Below are 20,302 nucleotides of genomic sequence, written 5' to 3' on the forward strand. Positions count from 1 at the left end.
GAAAGGGCATTAATTATAGTGATTTATAAATCTTTTAAAAATAAATTTCTCATATCATCTAACCCTCTAGGTGAGTGATACAATATCTTTTCATAAAAGATCACTGGATCTATTTGAAACAATATTGTAATTGATCCGGGAGCAACACTTTACTGGGAGCAACACTCTACCTAATCCATGGTTGTGAAAAAAGGCTTATAAATTTTTGTAATGGTAAAAAATATATTTTTTTATAAACAAACAAATAAATTATAAATTTTTTCGGGGTTTTTATGAAAACTAACAAACAATCGTGGTTTCATGACAGAGTGTTCTGCCTCATTGGGAGGCCTACCCTCCCAGAGATCCATTCACTGAAACCCTTAAATTGAAGCCCCAGAATTTCATACTTCTATAGAGAACCAAAATCCTTCTCTTTGTTAATGGCCTTGCCCAAGTTTGGCCTTTCCAAGTAATGCAACGCTTGCATGATTCTTTTTGGAGTGCATGCAAGGTGTTTGATAGAATGCTTAAACCAGATTTCTATTCTTAGTTTTTCTTAATTTGGTGCTATTTCTATCTGTTAAGTAAATACAATATGGAATCTATCTGGTTGTATAAGGGTGTCGGCCGGCATGTTGTATTGCAAGACAATGTTTTGCTTTCTATGCTGCTGAAGGCTTGTGCCAAGTTGCCTGATTTGAGGCTGGGAAAGATTGTACATTGTGATATTATCAAGTTTGGAAGTCCTGATTGTTTTGTGATCAATGGGCTTATCAATTTATATGTGAAATGTGGGAAGATGAACTGCAGTCGAAGACTGTTTGATGGATTGCAACAGAGAAATGTTGTTTCTTGGACTAATATTATTTCTGGTTTAATTCAGAATGATTCCTCAGAAGAAGGATTAGCGCTTTTTAATCAAATGAGACAAGAAAATGTTAGGCCTAGTGAATACACAGTAGTCAGCTTGCTCACTGGGGCTTCGAGGCTTGGTGCATTGCATCAAGGCAAATGGATCCATGGTTGCATTGTAAAGAATGGGATTTGCATGAATTCTTTTGTAGGCACTGGATTACTTGACATGTATGTCAAGTGTGGAGAAGTTATCGATGCCCGTTCTGTCTTTGATGAGCTATGTGATGTGGATTTGGTCTCATGGACTGCTATGGTTGTTGGGTACACTCAAAAGGGGTACCCCATTGATGCGTTGGAGTTATTTGCCGACAAAAAGTGGGCAGCCATTGTTCCAAATTCAGTCACCATTGCCAGTGCTCTGTCTGCTTCTGCGCAACTGAGATATTTGTTCTTTGGAAAATTAATTCATGCGCTTGGGCTTAAACTTGGATTTGAAGAATACGATGTGATGAAGAATGCTCTGGTTGATATGTATGCAAAATGTAGTGAAATGTTGGAGGCTAAATTTGTGTTTGAAAGTGTATTGAAGAAGAATGTGGTTACATGGAATGCGATGATGGCAGGATATGCTCAAAATAACTTCGGATATGAATGTCTTGTACTCTTCCAGCAGATGCAGACTGCTGACTGCTCACCGGATGCCATAACTGTCGTGAGTGTTCTCTCTGCCTCTGCTTGTCTAGGAGCTCTTCAATATGGCTGTTCTTTGCATGTCTATGCCATGAAACATGCATTCCTATCCAATGTCTATGTGAGTACTGCTCTTCTAAACTTTTACAACAAATGCGGTGAAGCAAATTCAGCTCGGTTGGTCTTCAACGAGATGAATGAAAAGAACACAGTGACATGGTGCGCGATGATGGGTGGGCATGGAGTGCATGGTGATTCTGCTGATTCAATTGCCTTGTTTGGTAAAATGCTGGAAGAAGAACTGCATCCGAATCATGTCACTTTCACTAACATTTTATCTGCTTGTGGACATACCGGAATGGTCACTGAAGGGCAGAAGTATTTCGATATCATGTCACGCGACCATGGCATAACTCCCTCGATGAAACACTATGCATGCATGGTTGATATGCTAGCTAGGGCTGGACAGCTTGAGGATGCATTGAAATTCATCGAAAGGATGCCGATAAAGCCGGGGGTTAATATTTGGGGAGCTTTCCTCCATGGTTGCAGGATACATTCAAGGTTGGACCTTGGCAAAATGGCGGCACAACGGGTGATTGAATTGCATCCAGAAACTGCAGATTACTATGCTCTGGTGTCGAATTTTTATGCTTTAATGGGTATGTGGACAGAAGCTGATAATGTGAGGACATTGATGAAAAGTAGAAGATTGAACAAGTCACCTGGACTGAGTCTAGTGTTCCTTTAGCTGATTGTTTATCTCAATCGAAAATGCATTTTCATGTAATATATTCAGTGAAATTAATTTTCTCCACATGAAATGGTTTAGCAAAAGACTTATCATATGGTTTTATGCAAATGACAGTGCAAAATCAACCCCATCAAAATTGCTCTTCACCAACATGTTGCTAATTGGCAAGGCAAACATAAACTCCATTTATATACATTGTGCTCTTCATATTCTATGTAACCTTTCAAACTTTCACATTCTCCATTTCCTATTACTTTTTCAATGCGCATGATACAAAAATTGCATTGGGCGAGAGTGTGTCTCACGCCCTCCACAAAAACTCAAAAAAAAATAAAAATAAAAAGTGGATAGAAGGGGGTTAAAAAAAAATGACAACAAATGTTTCTGCCACAAATTTACACTCACTGGATCAGGCAAGTGAGTTATCTAGCAATCCTGCTGAGTTGTTAGTTGCAGCCAAGCATAAAGTTTTGGTTAATTTGAAGTTTCAGCTTTCAACCACCAATTTATGGCTATTTCATCTTGTAGAAATCCTGCCTCAACTGGATTAGATGAGTTCTTAGGCTGGACTCCTGCACCTGTTTTATACCACAAATCACCGACCAAAATTTGAGATTTTATGTTGTCTACAAAATAGTGTATAAGCATGAATAATCAAAGCATGCTGAACATTAGTAGCATTTTCCGTGTCACGGTACAGTCCGGACACAAATCACCTATGGGGAAATTTAGGATTAGTTTTTACTATAATCGTTTGCTTATTAATTATTCAGAGCAATGATAAAAAAATCAATCTTAACCATAAAGATTTCAATTTAAAAAGAAAAGGCAAACTAGAGTTTTGTATCTTGTAGAATTTGTTTATTGCTAATGTATCTTGTGTCCTACTATGTTTTAACGACAGAAAATTAAATATCTAATCAATTTTAATCCTCGCAATCCACTAGTGACGTGAACACAATTGAAAACAGAGCAAAGACTGATAATTTATTTTTACCTGAATTGCTGCTGTTGAAGATAGCAGATCTCTACACTCATCGAGCATGGCTCTCTCCTTAGCTGCAGTATCAGAAAGTTCAGAAGCCAGATGGTTCATGCCCTCCACCTACAGACAGGAAACGTCAATTCAGAAAAACAAAAAATTGTACAATCTGTTCCATCTAGATGTACTGAACTTTTAATCAACCAGCTCATTAAGGAAAAGCATATTTCTCAATGCTCAATGGTTAATCCAGCATTTTAGCCAATCTATAAAAACAGCATGTGAACTGCTTTTCATGTTAAAAAGCAGCCTCCAACACTGCAGCGGGAATATTGTCTGATCTTTAAATGATGAACACATTAAACATTGAAGCCCTAAAATTCAATGGGAAGCATGGCTACGATATTTTTATACAAATTAAATTTCTACAAATATTAGAAATCAGGTAACATGATTGAATATATTAGGATAGTCTTTATTCAATGAATATACATACTTTTTGGGAAACATATGCATAAGCTTAATAATGATGCATAGCAATGATCAATGAAAAATGCAAAACAACACACAAATGTTCCCGTACTGATCATCACCAAAGAAGGCATGGAGTTGGAAAGGCAAGGGAAGGAGAAGCTCATGAGGAGTTGTTAGGTAAAGGTTCTCATCATGTGCCAAACCACCTTTTATATTTGTAATGTCTTAAAGCTTAATATCAATGCATGGTGCTTCATAATAATATTCCATTGTTCAACCACCCAACAAACATAATAATAAAATAAATACAAAATAAGGAGACACATGATGTTGCTTATACAAGAACATCCATTGCAGCAAACATGTAAAATGGCAACAAGATGTTTTCTGCCAACTATCCTCTCTGCTTTCATTAAATACTACAGAAATGCAGTAAAAAGGAAAATTATGATCCACCTTCATGATGACCTTACTTTGCAGTTATCCTCTTGTATTTACATATATTGGAAGCATTTGCAACAATAATAATCTGGTGGTGCAAGGAGTTATCTCTAGACAATGGGGACAATCTACATAAGGTGGTCTTCCAAAATTATAATCTTAGATTTTCAGCTCCCCCCTATATTATATTTTTGAAAGTGGTATTGCAATTCAAAAATATTGATATTTTCTCTCTTTAACAACACAACACAATAGGAAACGGAGACACCATTATTTGACTTGCAAATTTAAATGAAATTTTACCTTGGATAGCAAACAACAAACAGAAGAACCCATGGCCTGCATAACATCAACTGCAGAACTAATTGCGTTCTTGACAGCACAAGCATCTACCTGTAATGAGTATGAGCCAAAAAGAAATCACGTGACTGCTCTACAGATAATGATTAATCCATTTTTGCTGATTTACGGCAGAAGGACTAAAATATGATCCAAAAATGTGATAATATCACAATTCTAGCACTCTAATCATTAAGTACATACCCTCGCACCACCAGTAACCGGAAGACGGAGAGTGCTGGCTTTAAGAGCTTCAGTTGCAGCTGATAATGAACTAGAATGTTCTTTTTCCAGTGTAGCCCAATCTTCAAGGTATGCCATCTATGATGAAAAAAAGGGCTTTAGAAAAGCATTTATGCTTGCAAAAGATTTGCTCATGGAAATACCTAAAAGTCAGCAGTAGAAAGAACTAAACAAAGGAAGTAGAAGAATGTTGAATGCAAAAATGAAAAGTTAACTTGTTGACTGGTCTCCCTAGAACTTAGAAGCTATATTTTCTGAGTACCAACAAATGCAACACTAAAAACCTACAGGGAACTACACCCACTCACTACAACAAGTGTCAAGAGGTTGGCGCTTCATTTATGTAATGGAAGGTAAGGGTGCAATGTCCTTTAGTATAGCAGGTTAATTATGCAGCTAATGCAACTAACTGGACCAAATCAGCATCAATCTCGATTAAGGTTTTTGTGTCAAATTTAGCAAGTAGGGATGAGAAATCTAATGCCAAAAAAGGAAAGTGAAGATTAGCCTTTATGGTAGGAAAAAAAATGTATCATCCGAGACTTACTTGTTCTTTTAGGACCATATTCAGTTTCATCTCTTCTTTCAGATATTGCAAATTAATCTTTTTTGATATGACAGAGCCATCCAATTCTGAGATTCTACTCCACACAGTGTAAAGAGTATCCTGTTTCATCCATTGAGTATACAACAGTCATGCCAACCGAAGAACCACAATTCAACTATATTGAGGAAACACAAAAAATAAATAATAAAATAAAAACATTGTTTAGCTATCTTGAGACAAGGCAAAAACAAAAAGACCATTGTTTAGCTATATTGAGTAAACACCAAAAAGGTTTTGCTCCAATCTGTTTTAAACAATCTCTCAAATTTTCAATTGGAGATTTAGCAAACATCACCATTTATCTTGCTTGTGAATATCATACTTAAAAAAATTCTAAACACTGCCTATTTGTTTCCTTATATGATTTTCTTCATGAATTTGTTGATTCAGAACACCTTTGTATTCTTATTATCAAAGATAATGTCTCTAAGGATAATAGAAACCTCATTAATAGCTTCATAATTCATGTCAACGCATACTACCTAGGAACATGGTTGAAAGTTCGGACAGAAAATTACTAAATAATTCTTACCATAAAGGCCATATTGAAGTTAAAAATCATTCCCAAAAAAAAAATACTTCATACAAATTGACTTTATAAATCAGGAAGAAATTATAATCTACTTCAAGTGGCAGCAGTTCATAAGTACTATAGCCTCAAATTATTTGCTTTTCACCAAGGAAAAGAAACACAGAAGATCTACCATCTAACATGAATGGCAATACCCCGCAAGAAAATAAACTAGGGTGGAAAAATAACTATTCAAACGCAAATACAGAGTGAAACTAATAGCTCATTCATGAATCTAAAGCTGTCAGATCTGTACCTCTGCTGCCATTTTCTGTATGACTGATATAGCATCTGATAGTGCATTGACAAAGAGCCACTGCAAGTTCCTATTGTAAAGCAACCTCAGCTGATGGGCATCTTCTATCTGGCTTGCATTCTTCTTTCCTCTCCTCATATCAACAGTATAGTTGAGAACAGAAGAGGAAGCACCAATTCGACCAGCGGCAGAGCTGGAGGAAGTGAGAGGAGTTGATGGTCGAGATCGAGATGGGCTTTGCATACCCCTGGTGGTTGAAGATGGCATGAGTAAGGTCTTACTGGGTGATGAAGGGCGACGTAAACCAGGAAGGGGAGAAGAAAGAGTTCTACTTGGGTGTGTAACTGATGCAGAACGCTCTGAAGGAGCTAAAGGAACATTTACACCAACACCTACATCACGTTCTAACTTTCTGCTCCCATTGGAAAGCACTCGCCTTCCGACTTCGCTCATTGATTCTTGATGCCCTCTTCCTGAACTATCAGATACTGCTGTTCTTCTTGGTGAAACTCCTCGTGTAGAAACTAATGAGGCAGATCTGTTAACCTTGTCAGTCAGATCCATGCTTCTTGACAAGGAAAGAACAGACATTTTCCCGCCACTGATACCAGGCCAACGATGTTGCTCCACCACCCTTGAATGCGAATTATCAACTGGCCTAGAATTTTCTGACTGGTCAGAGGTGTTCCTCCCCCTTAGAGGAGTTCTCTTCCTCTCAGAACCAACATTGATAGAAGACTTCAATGAACGATCAGGAGATGGATCTCTAAATGGCCTTTCCTTCCGAATAACAGGGACAGAAATAGATTCAGATTGAAATGATGCAGTTAGGCTCCGCATTGAAGGCCACAATCCATCATGTGCTCTACCACCTAGTAATCTCCGGGTAGCACTTTGCAAGTCCACTCCTGAATCACGTACAGGTGTTGTAGACCTTGAGGATGGAGTAGACGGTGTGGATGGCCTGGAGGTTGGGGACGAAGGTGCAGAATACCTTGATGTAGGAGTGGAAGGGCGTCGTCTCTCAGCGGATTGGGAGCGCTTAGGAAGAGCTGCCCCTGGAGTGGGGGATGTCCGTCCAGCACTGGGGGAAGGACATCTTCGCGGGGCAGTTGTGGTTGATGAAGCTGCAGACTTGTACCTTGATGAAATCTCCCGCAAGCGGGGCTTGCGAGCAGCTGTGACGGCATTGTTCTTCTCAGATGGTACCAATGGCGGCCGAGGAGGATCTTCCTTCTGCTCCACCACAGATCCTTCAAGAACTAAGCTTCTCACATCCATTCACAACTTCTTCCAAATCAAACCACATTGATATCTTCCACGTAAAATACACACCTTTACTCACAAGAATGCCCCCACTCCCTCAAATCCTCCACCATTGGATGATCAAAATCAAGCTATCCACAAAAACTTCAGCATTTCAAACTACAAATAAACAACATAGCAGACCACCAAAAATAGAGCACAAAGATAGCATATTTGCACAATTACAATGCAAAAAATCAACAGATTTGCACTGCCAATTCATCAATGAAAGATTGGAAGGCTTCAATTGGATGGGAAATATTGACAATTAGAAAGAGAAAGGATAATTATCTGAACTCCATGGCTTTTATACTTAAATCAGATAAAATTTCAAGCTTTTGAAGGATTGTTTAATCTCCTTTTCACGAGAGTTTCATGACTAGAAGACACCTAGGAGCGAACCTGAGGGGAAAAAAAAAGGAAGGAAATTTAATGGAGTGAGGGAGAGGAATAGGATGGATACCTGATTCTTTAGTTTCATTTATACTGAAAAATCTGGAGTAAATTGGTAAAAACAAGGAAGAAAAGGTTAAAAGAGAATAGATTGAGGATGTTAGGGCTTGTGGGAGAGGCATGGAGACGCACGTCGCAGAAGTTGGGAGATTTTTTTTTTATCAAATTATGCAGAAAATGATAAAAAAAAAATGCTATGATATTTATCGGTTCGCGGAAAGGATTGTTCATCTAGGGTTTTGGATTTTACCAAAAGGACGGGAAAACTAAATCCGGATTGAGACAGGGAGACAAACAGGGTTAGAAAATATATCAAAGACTGCTGGGAATCAGAAAAACAACGATAATCCCCAAATTCCAAAGAGAAAAACTTCAGAAAATGGAGCAAAGGGGAGAAAAAGCAACAATTTTTTTGGAGATTTATCCAAGGTTTTCCCTTAAAAAAATTTCAGGAGATCATCTATAAAAAAAAAATTCTCGCATAAACGGATCCAGAGAGATTAATTCAGTCTAAAATAAAAAGCTTCAACGAAAAAAGAAACAAATTCAAAGAAACAAGGTCCTTAACCACCACAATTTCGTCAAATTTCTCTCCAATCCGACTCCAAAACAAGAAAAAAAACAATAAATAATTCGCCAAAACGCAACAAAAATTTAAAAATCACAAAATAACAAGGATTCAGAAACAGCGTCGTACCTCGGGAATCACAAACAAGTCCACGCTTCTTCGGAGGAACGATCAAACAGCAGACAAAGAAATCGATTTGCACGAGCATACAAACATAAAAAAAGAAAAAAATTTCAAATCGAAAACCAAAATAGATCAAGAAATCGCCGAGAATTCGCAGGTTTCTTCTTCGATTCCGCCCCCCGCGGTTTTTAGAGAGAGAAAGGAAAGGAAACGGTTTTTCAGTTAGAAAGAGAGAGAAAATATGAAGGTTTTTTTAATTCAATAATTAGAAACTATTCCACATATTAAGGATAATAAAATTAAATAAAAATAATTAAAAAAGACGAAAAACTATTTGATGAGAGTTTGAATTTTTATTAAAAAACTAACTCAATTAACTCAAAGTAACGTCGCACTCACAAAATGAGAGATGCATTTCAAGATATTAATTTACGCACGATGGAGATACTAATATATGTTTATTGTTTTTTTTTAAAAAAATTTATATTACATTAAAAAAATTATTAAAATCTTTTTATTCTCTAAAATATAGGCTCAGTTTTGATTTTATGTAAATCCAATTTAATGAAATTTTAATTGAAAAATGTCTTTTTTTTACAGAAAAAAATAATGATCTAACGGTCACCGGGTCAAAATGGGAGACCAGGTATCGGGGTGCACGCGGTTCAAGGACGATACTGTTTCTTCTCGGTAATGTTTAGTTAACGTGGTCCACCATATGTTTTCTAGATCGGACGGCTATAAAGTTCTTGCTTATCTGGTGAACCAATCTCGAAGCAAGTGGTCGTCAATGTGGGCCTGATCTGGAGTGTTCAAAGTGGAAATGGGCCCGTTAAAAGGACACAAAGTGGGGGCATTCCAACAGTTGCATAATGGGCCTACTTTTTGCTCAGCATGGTACCCAACTTTTGTCTCTAATTTTCACTTATTACAAGGGTACTTTTGCAAATATATATAGATATATTTTTTTTTTAATTTCTAGGGCTTCAAGCCTTCAAGTCCAACTTGAAATTTATCACATTTTTTTGACAAAAACTTTTTGGTCAGAGTTTTGGTATTATAGGAATTTTGGAGTAATTAAATTTTAAAAAATTATATATTTATATTTATGAGATATTGCAAAGTTATATGCAAGCTATTTATTTTTATAACATTTGGCTATTAGTTTTTTGGTAAGAGTTTTTATTTTATTTTTATTTATCAAATGGAGTGAAAATAGGAGTGTTTTCAGGCCTGGGTTGACCCGGACCCGGCCTTAAAACCGGTCAAGTTCAATATATAAAACCGGATTTTGATAAAACCGGGGTTGAACCTGCAACTCGGGCAATCGAACCGATGACCCGGGTGACCCGGTTGGGTCATCAACCCGGGTTTGCACCAATTTTTTTTAATTCTTATTTTATTTTTATAATATATTAATGTTTGGGGGTTATAATGTAAAATTATAAAACTAAGGAAGGAATAAGCCAAGGGAATATTTTTATTTTAATTTTTTAATGAATTTTTTTAGTTGTGTATTTCCTTGTGAATATTTTTATGCTTCTCAATTAATTTTATATTAGTTTATTATTAGGTTATTGGGTGTATTTTACATTTTTAATGTGGTGTACTTCAATATTTATTTATATAAAATACTCGCTTAAATTTTTAAAAAACATGTTTTTATTTTTTTTATTTTTTATTCTTCAATATTTAATTTTTTTAATTATATATAAATAAAAATTATATTATTTTTAATAAAAATTATTGACTCCGGTTCAACCTCGATTTAACCCGGTTGAACCCCTCGACCCCTACTCCTATCTTTCTCCGGGTCGATGGCCGGTCCGGGTCTGAAAACCTTGGAAAATAATGCAGAGAGAATATTCATTTTTTTTTTCTATAAAAAATATCTAGAAAACAGGGATCAGTATTTTGACTTGGTCTTAATTTTTCCTTAAAGTAAGTGATAGGTAAGAATAATCATAATATTATTTTTTAGTTAAATTAGTGATAAAGATAATATGAGACAAATTAATTAAAAATGATAATTTATTAAAAAAAAATGAGGACGTACCTCACCGTTAGTGAGAGAACTTAAATTATTTTCTCTTATGTTGTTTATTTTATTTTTTTGCGTTTGTCTTTTTTTCTTTTCTTTTTTTAATAAAATTATCGTTTATCCACTATAATTAAAAAAAAATTTAAAGGTGGATTGAGATGAAAGTTTAATTGGCTTCTATTGATTATATTCTAAAAAGAACAAAAAAGAAATCTATTTTTACGTGAGTGTTCATTTTTATTTATATATTTTAAAGTACTTATTATGGTTTATATGTGTATTCACTATCATCATTTGGAGTGGTTTGGTTCTACTTGGGAACTTATACATCGTCATAATTTTATAAATATATAAAATATTATATTTTTATATTATATTATTATAAAAAATAATTTTAAATTTTTTAAACTTTGTAAATTTAATTTTTTTTAAAAAAGTAATGCCAATTGCATACATTTCCATAATAATAATAGTAATAATATTAAGTATTTTAAAATCACAGTAATAAAACTTAAACCTAGGCAAAATAAATTAATCAAAATAGCTTTATAATATGTTAGAATTTAAAAAAAAATTATATAAATATATATATTGAATAAATGGACAAGTTATGTGGGCATTGAGTTACCCAATTCAATTCACCACATACCATTAAGAAAGAGTTAAACTCAGAATTCTTTTCCGGCAATGAGATCAGATGTCATTAAGTTACCAGCCTTTTGTATATTTCTCATTTTAAAAAATATCATAAATATATATTCTTAATATTTAAAATTCCTAAACAAAAAGCTCAATATTAGAACATGTAAAGAATCATGATGTTGTCCCCCTTGTTGCTGCTTCTTTTTCGCAAGCTTTAGGCATGAATGGCTACTTCCACAGCTCATTCTTCAAAGCACCAACCTCTTTCCACTTGATGGGGAATTTTGCATGCTCATCCTAAAAGCATACCATGTTGCCAATCTATTTTCTTATTCGCATTCCCTTTGAGTTTGAGCTACCTATTTTAATTAATTAACAGTGAATGCACATGTGTTGCTATTTCTTTATTTATAGATTTTATTTTATTACTAGCATATTCCAATCAGCAATGTCTAATTTCAAACATCCGCCAATAAATTTTTAATTTATTAATATTAAATCTCTTGTATAAAATAATAATATGAGTTTGAATTTCAATTTACATAGGACAAGGACGGGTTGTAACTACACGTATAATTTGTCCATGTCTTATAAAAAAATTAATTAAACATCCAAAATTAACATATAATTTGCTAAAATAGATAGTATTTTTAAGTTTTTAATTAAATCACTTGATGACAGTCACATAAATGGGCGAGACACGGCACTTGTATGAATTAGCAAACACCAAGAGCATGATAAAGAAATACACACAACAAACTCTTGCTATTATTTTAGAAAAAGTAAAACTATTTAAATCATATGTGTGTAGATATCAATTTGACTACTACTTTAATAAAAAAAATAAACAACGAACATTGTTAAAACCTCTATATGAGTTTAAGATATTGGAAGAAATCAAGAAAAATTTAGCATTTTCATATAACATATATGTTTGTTATTATCCTAGATAAGCTTCAATGATTTATTTTATATGAAATTAAAAGAAAAGAAAAGAAAAAATATCAAATAAAAAGCTAATATGATCTATTTATCATGCATTTTTAGAGATCTCAAATTTATTATTGGAGGTCTGAATAATGTAAGAAGATTAAATATATATGCATATTACACAAAAAAATAAATAAATAAACTAAATAATAAAAAACGATTTGAAAAGCCATGATAGGGGCCAGAGGCAAGGTATAAATATGGAATTTTATTTATGATGATGTTTCCTGGTTGTATTAAGGGCCAACTAATCTCCTCATGATCAGACCAAAAGCATATCTCTAGGCAATCTCAATGCATGGTTTGCATAAGGACTTTTACTTTCTACAAATGCCAGCGTTCTAAGGAACTAAATCATAAGTTTTCAATCCTCCGACAGAGGGTATGAGAGTTTTTTCTCGTGTAATTATTTTTAAAATTTTATTTTGTATTTTTACAAAGTATATTTTTAGTTAATTGCCAAAACCACTTGAAAGCCTAATTAATTAATTGTAAATTATTAGTTAAAGTTATGTTTTAAAATTTTATACTATCTTTTGAAATCTATGTTTCAGCAAATCTTGTGTATCAACAAAAAAATATATGGTTTTTTTTTTTTGAAAAAAATTGGATAAACTACATACATTAATAGGAAAAATAGTACAAAATACAGGACTAGCTTAGACCATGGTATTTATAGAAAATCATAATGCATGTATATAAATATATATATATATATATAATATCCCCTCACTTAAACACATGCACATGCATATACATATAAATGATCTAAATATTTTACCATAGAAATTTATAAATAAATATGATAACTTAATTATCATGTGTGTTCCCATTAGTTAATCACAATTTTTTTTATTCTTAAACTTGTTTTCTAACCGATTCAAAGCGACTTTAAAAATTAATAATAAAAATAAAATAACCATTTATTAATACTTATTTACATATAATGAATAGGAGTTAAAGCTTTATATATATTTTTCTGAATAAAATATTATCATTCTAATATAATTGAATTCGATTTGATAATATATAGATCATAAATTAATGCATGTTTAGATACCACAAATCAGACAGTTCAGTACTTGAAAGAAGAAATTTCGTTATTTAAATTTAAATATAATCTACAATAATAATGGGGTGATTAAATTGAGAAAATAAATTAACATGGCGATGAATCTTTCCTAATAAGAATTGATTATCTTTTTCCCATAATCAAGTTTTACACGTTTAACTGAAGAATTTTTCAATTTATTATATTTATTTTGCTGTCATTGTATGTGCCTGTTCGAATTAAACTATAGTTCAACATGTAATCATATCATGAGTTCTTGATGATTAAATAATAATTTAAGAGCTGAAAGAATATATATTAAATCAGAGTTAAAAGGAAAATCCAAAGAAAAAAAAGCCCAATATATGAAACAAAGAGATCATAAAAATTTGGGGGTTGAAAACAAGATGGAACAAAATAATAAAGCTCAGATTATATGGGTTCATAACCCAAATTAAAGTAGGGCCTCTAAATATTTATATAAGCGTGTATAATTTTTGAAAGGATATATTAATAATTATCCACTTCTATAATTAAGAATACGCAAGCAATTTTCTCCAAATATTTCTCATATTTCTTTGTCCGGTTGATATGATTTAGATTGTAGTTAATTTTAATTGACAAAATCAATGAATATTACTCTCATATTAGCTTTGATAATTTACTGAATTACCAAAACACCTTTCAAACCATTTATATATCCAATTTCTTCTCTACTCAACCTCCATTCATATTTTTATTTAATATTTATTTTATTTATTTATTTTTAAGAAATCACTCCACCATTTTCAATCACACCTCCAACCTCAAAAAATCAAACACAGATAGGAAAAAAAAAACTCTTATTATTGATCAATAACTCGGAAACAAAGTCATGATTCAAGAATTAAGCAAATCAAGAAGATCACCAGAAAGCCCAGCGAGATCCTTAACCATCTTGTTCTTGTCCGTCACCGGCGACGTCACACCGTCGGTGAACGCCCCCTGGCAAGAGTCCGGCGCATCATCAGCCTGGTCCTCCGACGAGGAAGCAGCACCATAATCCTTAGAGTTAAGCTCATCAGTAGCATCATGAAGGTCATCAATGGCATTAGAGTATAACTGAGCACAAAGGTGCAAGTCCTCCTCCAATGTTGTCCCTGGGTTTTTGTCAGCCAGGTCGTTGATGAAGGAGAGGGTGGCTTCAGCGGCGGCGACGGTGAGGTCTATAGAAACTCCGGCCAGGGTGTCGACGGTGGTGGCGTTGATGCTCCGTTTGTCAGAGCTGAGAGTGGAAAAGCAGAAGGATGGGTTCTGTGTTTTGCTGCATGTGTTACGTATGAAGTTCACGTCATGGATTATGATTGGACGTGCATGGGATGCGGTGAAGATGATGAGGAGATGAAGATAAAGAAGGAGATGGAGTTTTAGGGTTTGCATGGCCATCATGATTAGGGTTTGGAATGGTCTGCATTATAAATGTTTGGAAGCATTTATAGAGTTTGTAATTAGTATGTATTTATGTCGTTTTGTGAATATTAATGAGGGTATAATTTCTAGTATGTATTTTTTCATGTAGATCCACCTCAAAAGTTAAAATATGCTTGTATATATTTATACTCGGTAGGGTTATATATGATTTTTATTTATAGTGCATGTCGTCCTTTCAAAATATTTTAATTGACGGATCATCATAAAAAAAATCTAATTATTTGAGAGTCTTGAATTAAATAACTAAAATATATTATATTTTATTTTAATGTAGTATGGTTTTTAAATACTTGTGTTAACTCCCTGCTTAAAGTTTTGGAATGGCACATAAAATTATAATTTGGTGCATAAATATTTTCTAAAGAGTTATATAGCGATAAAAAATAAATTTTGTTGGTGCCATAGATGATTTAAGCTTTTTTAAGGGGCATACAAATAAAAATAAAAATAATATTTAATTTCATAAAGTTTTTTAAATGCAAAAATGGATGGAAAGTTGAACATGCGAGTCTTTATAATGGGGTTTTGGAAAGTTATAAAATGGGTGGAGGAGGACTCGCCATAGATTTGGAGCATGCCGGTGAGAAATAATGTATTGAATAATTTACGCAACTTTAATGATAAATTAATTTTTACATGATCCGAATCAAAATGATTTTGTTGGGAAGGTCTAAATTGACATATAAGTCCAATTTTATTATTATAAAATTTGAAGCAGAAAATCTAAACCATTAGATATGATTTATATCATTAATCAATTTTTATATCACACAAATCAAATAATTTATTATGCATATCAGTTTTTACTATATTGGGACCCTTCAATATCTTTTAATCAAATAAATTTTATTAATTTATTGATCGGGAAGTTTTTATTATAAACATAAACTTCTAGTTTTTATAATTTTCAATTAAAAAAAAAATTTAAACCAGCCACCAGCATCGACCTTTTCCATTATGTCTGTTATATTTTTTCCCATCCTCTAATTATAATAACTTAATTATACTAATAACGGATTTTTTTGAGAAAAAAATAAGTGAAAATAATTTTATATATATAATAAAGGCATCGTCCCACAACCGCGAATAAGCAGGTGTTGTTGTCATGTACCTTTACGATGCTTAACTATTTTTAAAAATTTATTAACTCAGCTAAACGTCACATAAAACAATTAGAGTTCTTTAGTGTAAGCGCCCAAAAGATGTGTTTTGACATGCACTTTTGGAGAGAAAAAAATAATATTTTTCTACAATAGACCAGTAAACAATAAATAAACAATTTTCTGCAATATATGTACAATGCTACAACAATATTATTGACCCAAAAATTCGACCTAAATATGAAATTCACCATTTTCGTAACATTTCACTACATCTAAAATTTATTACATATAAACAAAATACCATGACATTTATCAAAATATTATTACGAATATTTGGAAATTTTCCATTCTCATATTTGGAAAAAAAAAAAATTTCTCAATAATTTCCAATTTTTAGATTTCCAAAATTAGAAAAAAGAAAGATATTATGCGACGTGTAATCACTTTATCCACGTCTTCCATCATCGCTTCTTCAACCCTCGTTCCGAGATTTCTCTGAAACCCTCGAAGAAATCCATCCAAATCTCCGAAACCCTAACCCTTCTGGCCTCCATGGCCTTCTCCGCTGTTCTCTTTACTTCTACGAGTCCCTTGAATGCTTTCTTTCGAGGTGGCAAGACGGGCTTTGCTCCTACACCGGTTGGGTTTCTGAATTTCTCGGCGGGATCTCTGACTGGGATGCCGAGACCTCTCTTGTCGGCCCGTGGGATTTTTGATGGACGTTTGAGGTTTTCGGGGTCAGGATCGAAGATTTCGAGGGTGCCCGGCGTTGTTTACGCCACTGCCGCAACGGAGAAGAGCATCTATGAGTTCACTGTTAAGGTTGGGCTTGTTCGAATTTGGGTGCTTTGTTTTATGAATTTTTTTATTTGGATCTCAATTTGTGATTTTTATCGTTGATTTTGGAAAAGGTTGGATTATTTTGTGATTGCTTTATGTGACATGTTCTAATTCTGTGTCTTTTTTCTTTGATTTTGTGGTTTACTTCTAATTTCTATTTTCTTGGGTTGAAAAAGTTTTTAGTTTTTATTAGTTTTTAGTTTTTTGAAGCGTGACGTATTGAAGTAGAGCATAATGGTGGTATATTTATTAAAATTGACTGTAATTGGATCACTGGTGGTTCTCCAGTAGCATGCAACGAAACTGCGTTTAAGTTCGGTGAGCCTTTTTCTTATTAATGTAGGATATTGATGGGAAAGATGTATCTCTTAGCAAGTTCAAAGGGAAAGTACTGCTGATAGTTAATGTTGCTTCAAAATGGTAATGTTTTCTCCTTAGATTGTACCGTTAGGCACTTTCTGTGAGCAAGTTTGGTCTTTTTGTTTTATACTTTATTTATTTGGACCTGCTGTTTCAATTCACTGGTGATTGCAATTGATGCTTAATTTCAGTGGGTTGACAACATCAAACTACACGGAGTTGTCCCACATCTATGAGAAGTACAAAAATCAAGGTAATTTCAGAGATCACGCATTCATGCTTCTTTTGGCCATACTTCATTTTTCATGCCACCTTGCATATTATTTTTTATTCCATCTGTCTTTAGCTATATGTTTTTTTCCTATGCTAAGAGAACCCGGTTAAAGGTTGTATTATACTCTTAATTAGGCTTTTCATTATTATGCCATACAGTCTTGAGAATTGCATTTTGGAGAATATGAGATTGCCCTAACCTCAAAAGTGTTTATAAATTATTCAATCCTCCTTTATGACAATAACTGTTTATATATGCAATCTCCTTGGCAACTTCTATCTTTGGAATTCTATGATGCTTTAGGCATTGTATTTAAATAAAATAAAAGAATGATCTGTAGTACATTTATGCGCAAGCCTATCCCCTGGCTTCTTAGCTTTCCTTTTACCTTTTTCCCCCATTTGTGGGTTAATTTAGTAGGCGAAATTCCTGTAGTTTATGTTATTAAATTCAATATCATTCTTGTAATTTTCTGCCTGCCAGGTGGATTTAGGTCATTTATGTTAGCATTGCATTGATATGTGTTAGTATTGCATTGATATGTGTTAGCATTTAGGAGTTAAGCTTTTGGTATGTTCCTTTACTTCTTTGATATCATCAGCCCTTGCTTTCTAGTTTCCTATTTATTGTTATATTCAATATCCCTGTTTCCAACATTTTTTTTTCCCTAATTTTACCTTTTGACTTTCCTGCCATACCCATTTTCTCTATCTCAATATCCATAGCACTGGGTTGATGATCTTGCCTACTGCTGGGAACCAGTTACTGCCATTGTTGCTGAAGGTTCATTAGTCTTATTTACATGGCTAATATAGGTTGTCAATCATGGCCACTGACCCGATGATTTGTACTGCACAATCCTGCACATATGGAACTTAAAGTGCTGGGAATGTCTTTATATTTATTGCGCCCAAAATTTCTGTGGTTCCAATTAGGATTTGTATTTGGTTATACATTGCCTCTTACTTGTGCGCACACCCTTTATGTTGTCTCTTCTTACTTCCTCTAGTGATTACATTGCTTGAATCATGGTTATCCTTATTTTATTCTATTTAATTTTATTTTTTGGTGTTCAGTTTTGAGTCCTTGTTAATGAGGGATTTAAGCTAGTCTCTATTTCATATTTTATTTGGCCTTTATTTCTACTTGATATTGATTACCTTGTGTGTGTGTGTGTTTTATATAACTAAAGACACTTAGAATTACTTAGAGTTATCATCTTTCATTTGATGTAGAAATGTGTTACCTATTGGCATCTTCATAGAAGGAAATGGCAACTATTGTCTTAAGCGTCCAAAGTTCAATGTGTCCAATATATATGTGAGATGAATGCATGACATGTCTTTTTCCCTAAGCTTGAGAAAGTATGAGTCTGATTTGGGATGCTGGAAAAAATTCAAGCTAGAATTAGTAGTACATGTTCGACCTACAGTGGAAGTTGATAACATATTCCGAGATGTGCATCAATGAAGCTAGCTTGATAGCAACCATGATAAACATCAATTTTCTGTTTGAGCTGCACTATATTCACATGCAGTACTCTGCGTGCTTCTCTAATGTACCTTCATTTCTATGAGTACATGTTTTGGTTTTCCCTTCTTTTAAAGTGTGCAGTGTAGAATTATTGCAAAAGTTTATTGATGATAAGCTGTTAGATCTTTGTTGTCTTGTTCTCATAAATTTTATTTTGTTAAGGGAAACAAGGTACCTGGAGCTAAACAAAGATCAAATGGTTGGTAAATATGGTCCTTTTGTAATTTTGAACCAAAAGAATACTTTTTCTGTTATTATATATATATATATATATTATTAGGTTGTTTCTTTGGTTTGTGGCTTCCGTGAACATTGGGTTAGAAAGAGCAAGGATTATATCTGACTTACCATTTGATCTAGACTAGGGATTGCTTCCTATAAGTCTAATTATCCAGTCAACATGAAATGCAGGATTTGAGATATTGGCATTCCCTTGCAATCAATTTGGGGGTCAGGAGCCTGGGTCGAATTCGCAAATAAAGCAGTTTGCTTGCACAAGGTTCAAAGCAGAATTCCCTATCTTTGATAAGGTATCTATTTATTTTCAAGAAGACATTTTTACTTTTGGAGCTTGCATAAACCAGTTTTAATCGACAGGTTGATGTGAATGGACCAAACACAGCTCCAGTTTATCAGTTTCTTAAGTCAAATGCCGGAGGATTTTTCGGTGATCTTATAAAGTGGAATTTTGAGAAGTTCTTGATAGATAAAAATGGCAAGGTTGTTGAAAGATATCAGCCGACCACATCGCCTTTTCAGATCGAGGTACGCATGTGCTCTGAAAATTCAGGATTACTTTCTCAAGTTTTGCAAAGTCAACTCTAATTTTTGCTATTTTGTTCCTGTTCTGCAGAAGGATATCCAGAAGCTCCTTGCAGCATAAAGTACACCAAAATTTCAGATGTACATAGGAGTGCTGCCTTGCTGAGATCATCTTTAATGAATTTATAATTTACTAAATTGATTTCTTAAATAGCAAGAGATTGTTCATATGCTCATGTCATACAGGTTGGATGATTTTGTTTATATTTCATGTATACTCCGTTTTGATGAATTGTTGAGGAGCTACAATGTATGTTGTTTATGATATTTATCAGAAAATAATAAATGAACTCCAACTCAAAGCTTCCAAGGAGGAATTGTTTTAATTCTCAGTCTGTGTGGTTGTATTACACTTGGATGATAGAAATTTAGAATTTCTTTGAGCAAGGGATCAGAGGAAGGTGTAGTTATTATTATTAGAAATTCTTTGAGAAAAGGTCTCAAGGCATTTCCTTATCTTCTTTTATGGTGGATTTTCAAATAATGGTATTGGTTGGATGGTTGAAATTCAAACATAGCTATTAAGCTTTCAT

At 33.6% G+C, this 20,302-nt stretch overlaps 4 protein-coding genes across 4 annotated transcripts; 2 read left to right on the forward strand and 2 right to left on the reverse strand.

The window, feature by feature from the left end:
- The first annotated feature begins 147 nt into the window (after positions 1-147).
- LOC120266898 (pentatricopeptide repeat-containing protein At2g03380, mitochondrial) lies at positions 148-2,650 on the forward strand. The gene is made up of 2 exons (XM_039274552.1): positions 148-213; positions 308-2,650. The coding sequence occupies exon 2, from the start codon at positions 578-580 to the stop codon at positions 2,276-2,278; it is 1,701 nt and encodes a 566-aa protein (XP_039130486.1). The 5' UTR covers positions 148-213; positions 308-577; the 3' UTR covers positions 2,279-2,650.
- LOC120266897 (AUGMIN subunit 8-like) lies at positions 2,494-8,868 on the reverse strand. Its single transcript, XM_039274551.1, has 7 exons — positions 8,650-8,868; positions 6,195-7,591; positions 5,308-5,427; positions 4,722-4,838; positions 4,482-4,571; positions 3,279-3,386; positions 2,494-2,859 (listed from the first exon to the last, which is right to left on the reverse strand). The coding sequence occupies exons 2-7, from the start codon at positions 7,473-7,475 to the stop codon at positions 2,794-2,796; spliced, it is 1,782 nt and encodes a 593-aa protein (XP_039130485.1). The 5' UTR covers positions 7,476-7,591; positions 8,650-8,868; the 3' UTR covers positions 2,494-2,793.
- Positions 8,869-14,246: 5,378 nt separating this feature from the next.
- LOC120267167 (pectinesterase inhibitor-like) lies at positions 14,247-14,792 on the reverse strand. The gene has a single exon (XM_039274867.1). It carries the CDS (start codon positions 14,790-14,792, stop codon positions 14,247-14,249), a length of 546 nt encoding a protein of 181 aa, XP_039130801.1.
- Positions 14,793-16,387: 1,595 nt separating this feature from the next.
- On the forward strand, positions 16,388-20,095 carry LOC120267566 (putative glutathione peroxidase 7, chloroplastic). The gene is made up of 6 exons (XM_039275245.1): positions 16,388-16,762; positions 17,124-17,200; positions 17,332-17,393; positions 19,359-19,477; positions 19,545-19,712; positions 19,801-20,095. The coding sequence occupies exons 1-6, from the start codon at positions 16,493-16,495 to the stop codon at positions 19,828-19,830; spliced, it is 726 nt and encodes a 241-aa protein (XP_039131179.1). The 5' UTR covers positions 16,388-16,492; the 3' UTR covers positions 19,831-20,095.
- The last annotated feature ends 207 nt before the right edge of the window (positions 20,096-20,302 follow it).

Source organism: Dioscorea cayenensis, chromosome 8 (assembly GCF_009730915.1).
Source record: "Dioscorea cayenensis subsp. rotundata cultivar TDr96_F1 chromosome 8, TDr96_F1_v2_PseudoChromosome.rev07_lg8_w22 25.fasta, whole genome shotgun sequence".
Classification (NCBI taxonomy): domain Eukaryota; kingdom Viridiplantae; phylum Streptophyta; class Magnoliopsida; order Dioscoreales; family Dioscoreaceae; genus Dioscorea; species Dioscorea cayenensis.

Coding starts and splice junctions, on each gene's coding strand:
- LOC120266898 (XM_039274552.1), top strand. CDS start 578: ATGGAATCTATCTGGTTGTATAAGGGTGTCGGCCGGCATGTTGTATTG.
- LOC120266897 (XM_039274551.1), bottom strand. CDS start 7,475: ATGGATGTGAGAAGCTTAGTTCTTGAAGGATCTGTGGTGGAGCAGAAG. Junction 4,572..4,721: donor CGGTTACTGGTGGTGCGAGG/GTATGTACTTAA, acceptor TACTCATTACAG/GTAGATGCTTGTGCTGTCAA. Junction 3,387..4,481: donor TTTGTTGTTTGCTATCCAAG/GTAAAATTTCAT, acceptor TCCTGTCTGTAG/GTGGAGGGCATGAACCATCT.
- LOC120267167 (XM_039274867.1), bottom strand. CDS start 14,792: ATGGCCATGCAAACCCTAAAACTCCATCTCCTTCTTTATCTTCATCTC.
- LOC120267566 (XM_039275245.1), top strand. CDS start 16,493: ATGGCCTTCTCCGCTGTTCTCTTTACTTCTACGAGTCCCTTGAATGCT. Junction 17,394..19,358: donor TGAGAAGTACAAAAATCAAG/GTAATTTCAGAG, acceptor CATGAAATGCAG/GATTTGAGATATTGGCATTC. Junction 19,713..19,800: donor CATCGCCTTTTCAGATCGAG/GTACGCATGTGC, acceptor CCTGTTCTGCAG/AAGGATATCCAGAAGCTCCT.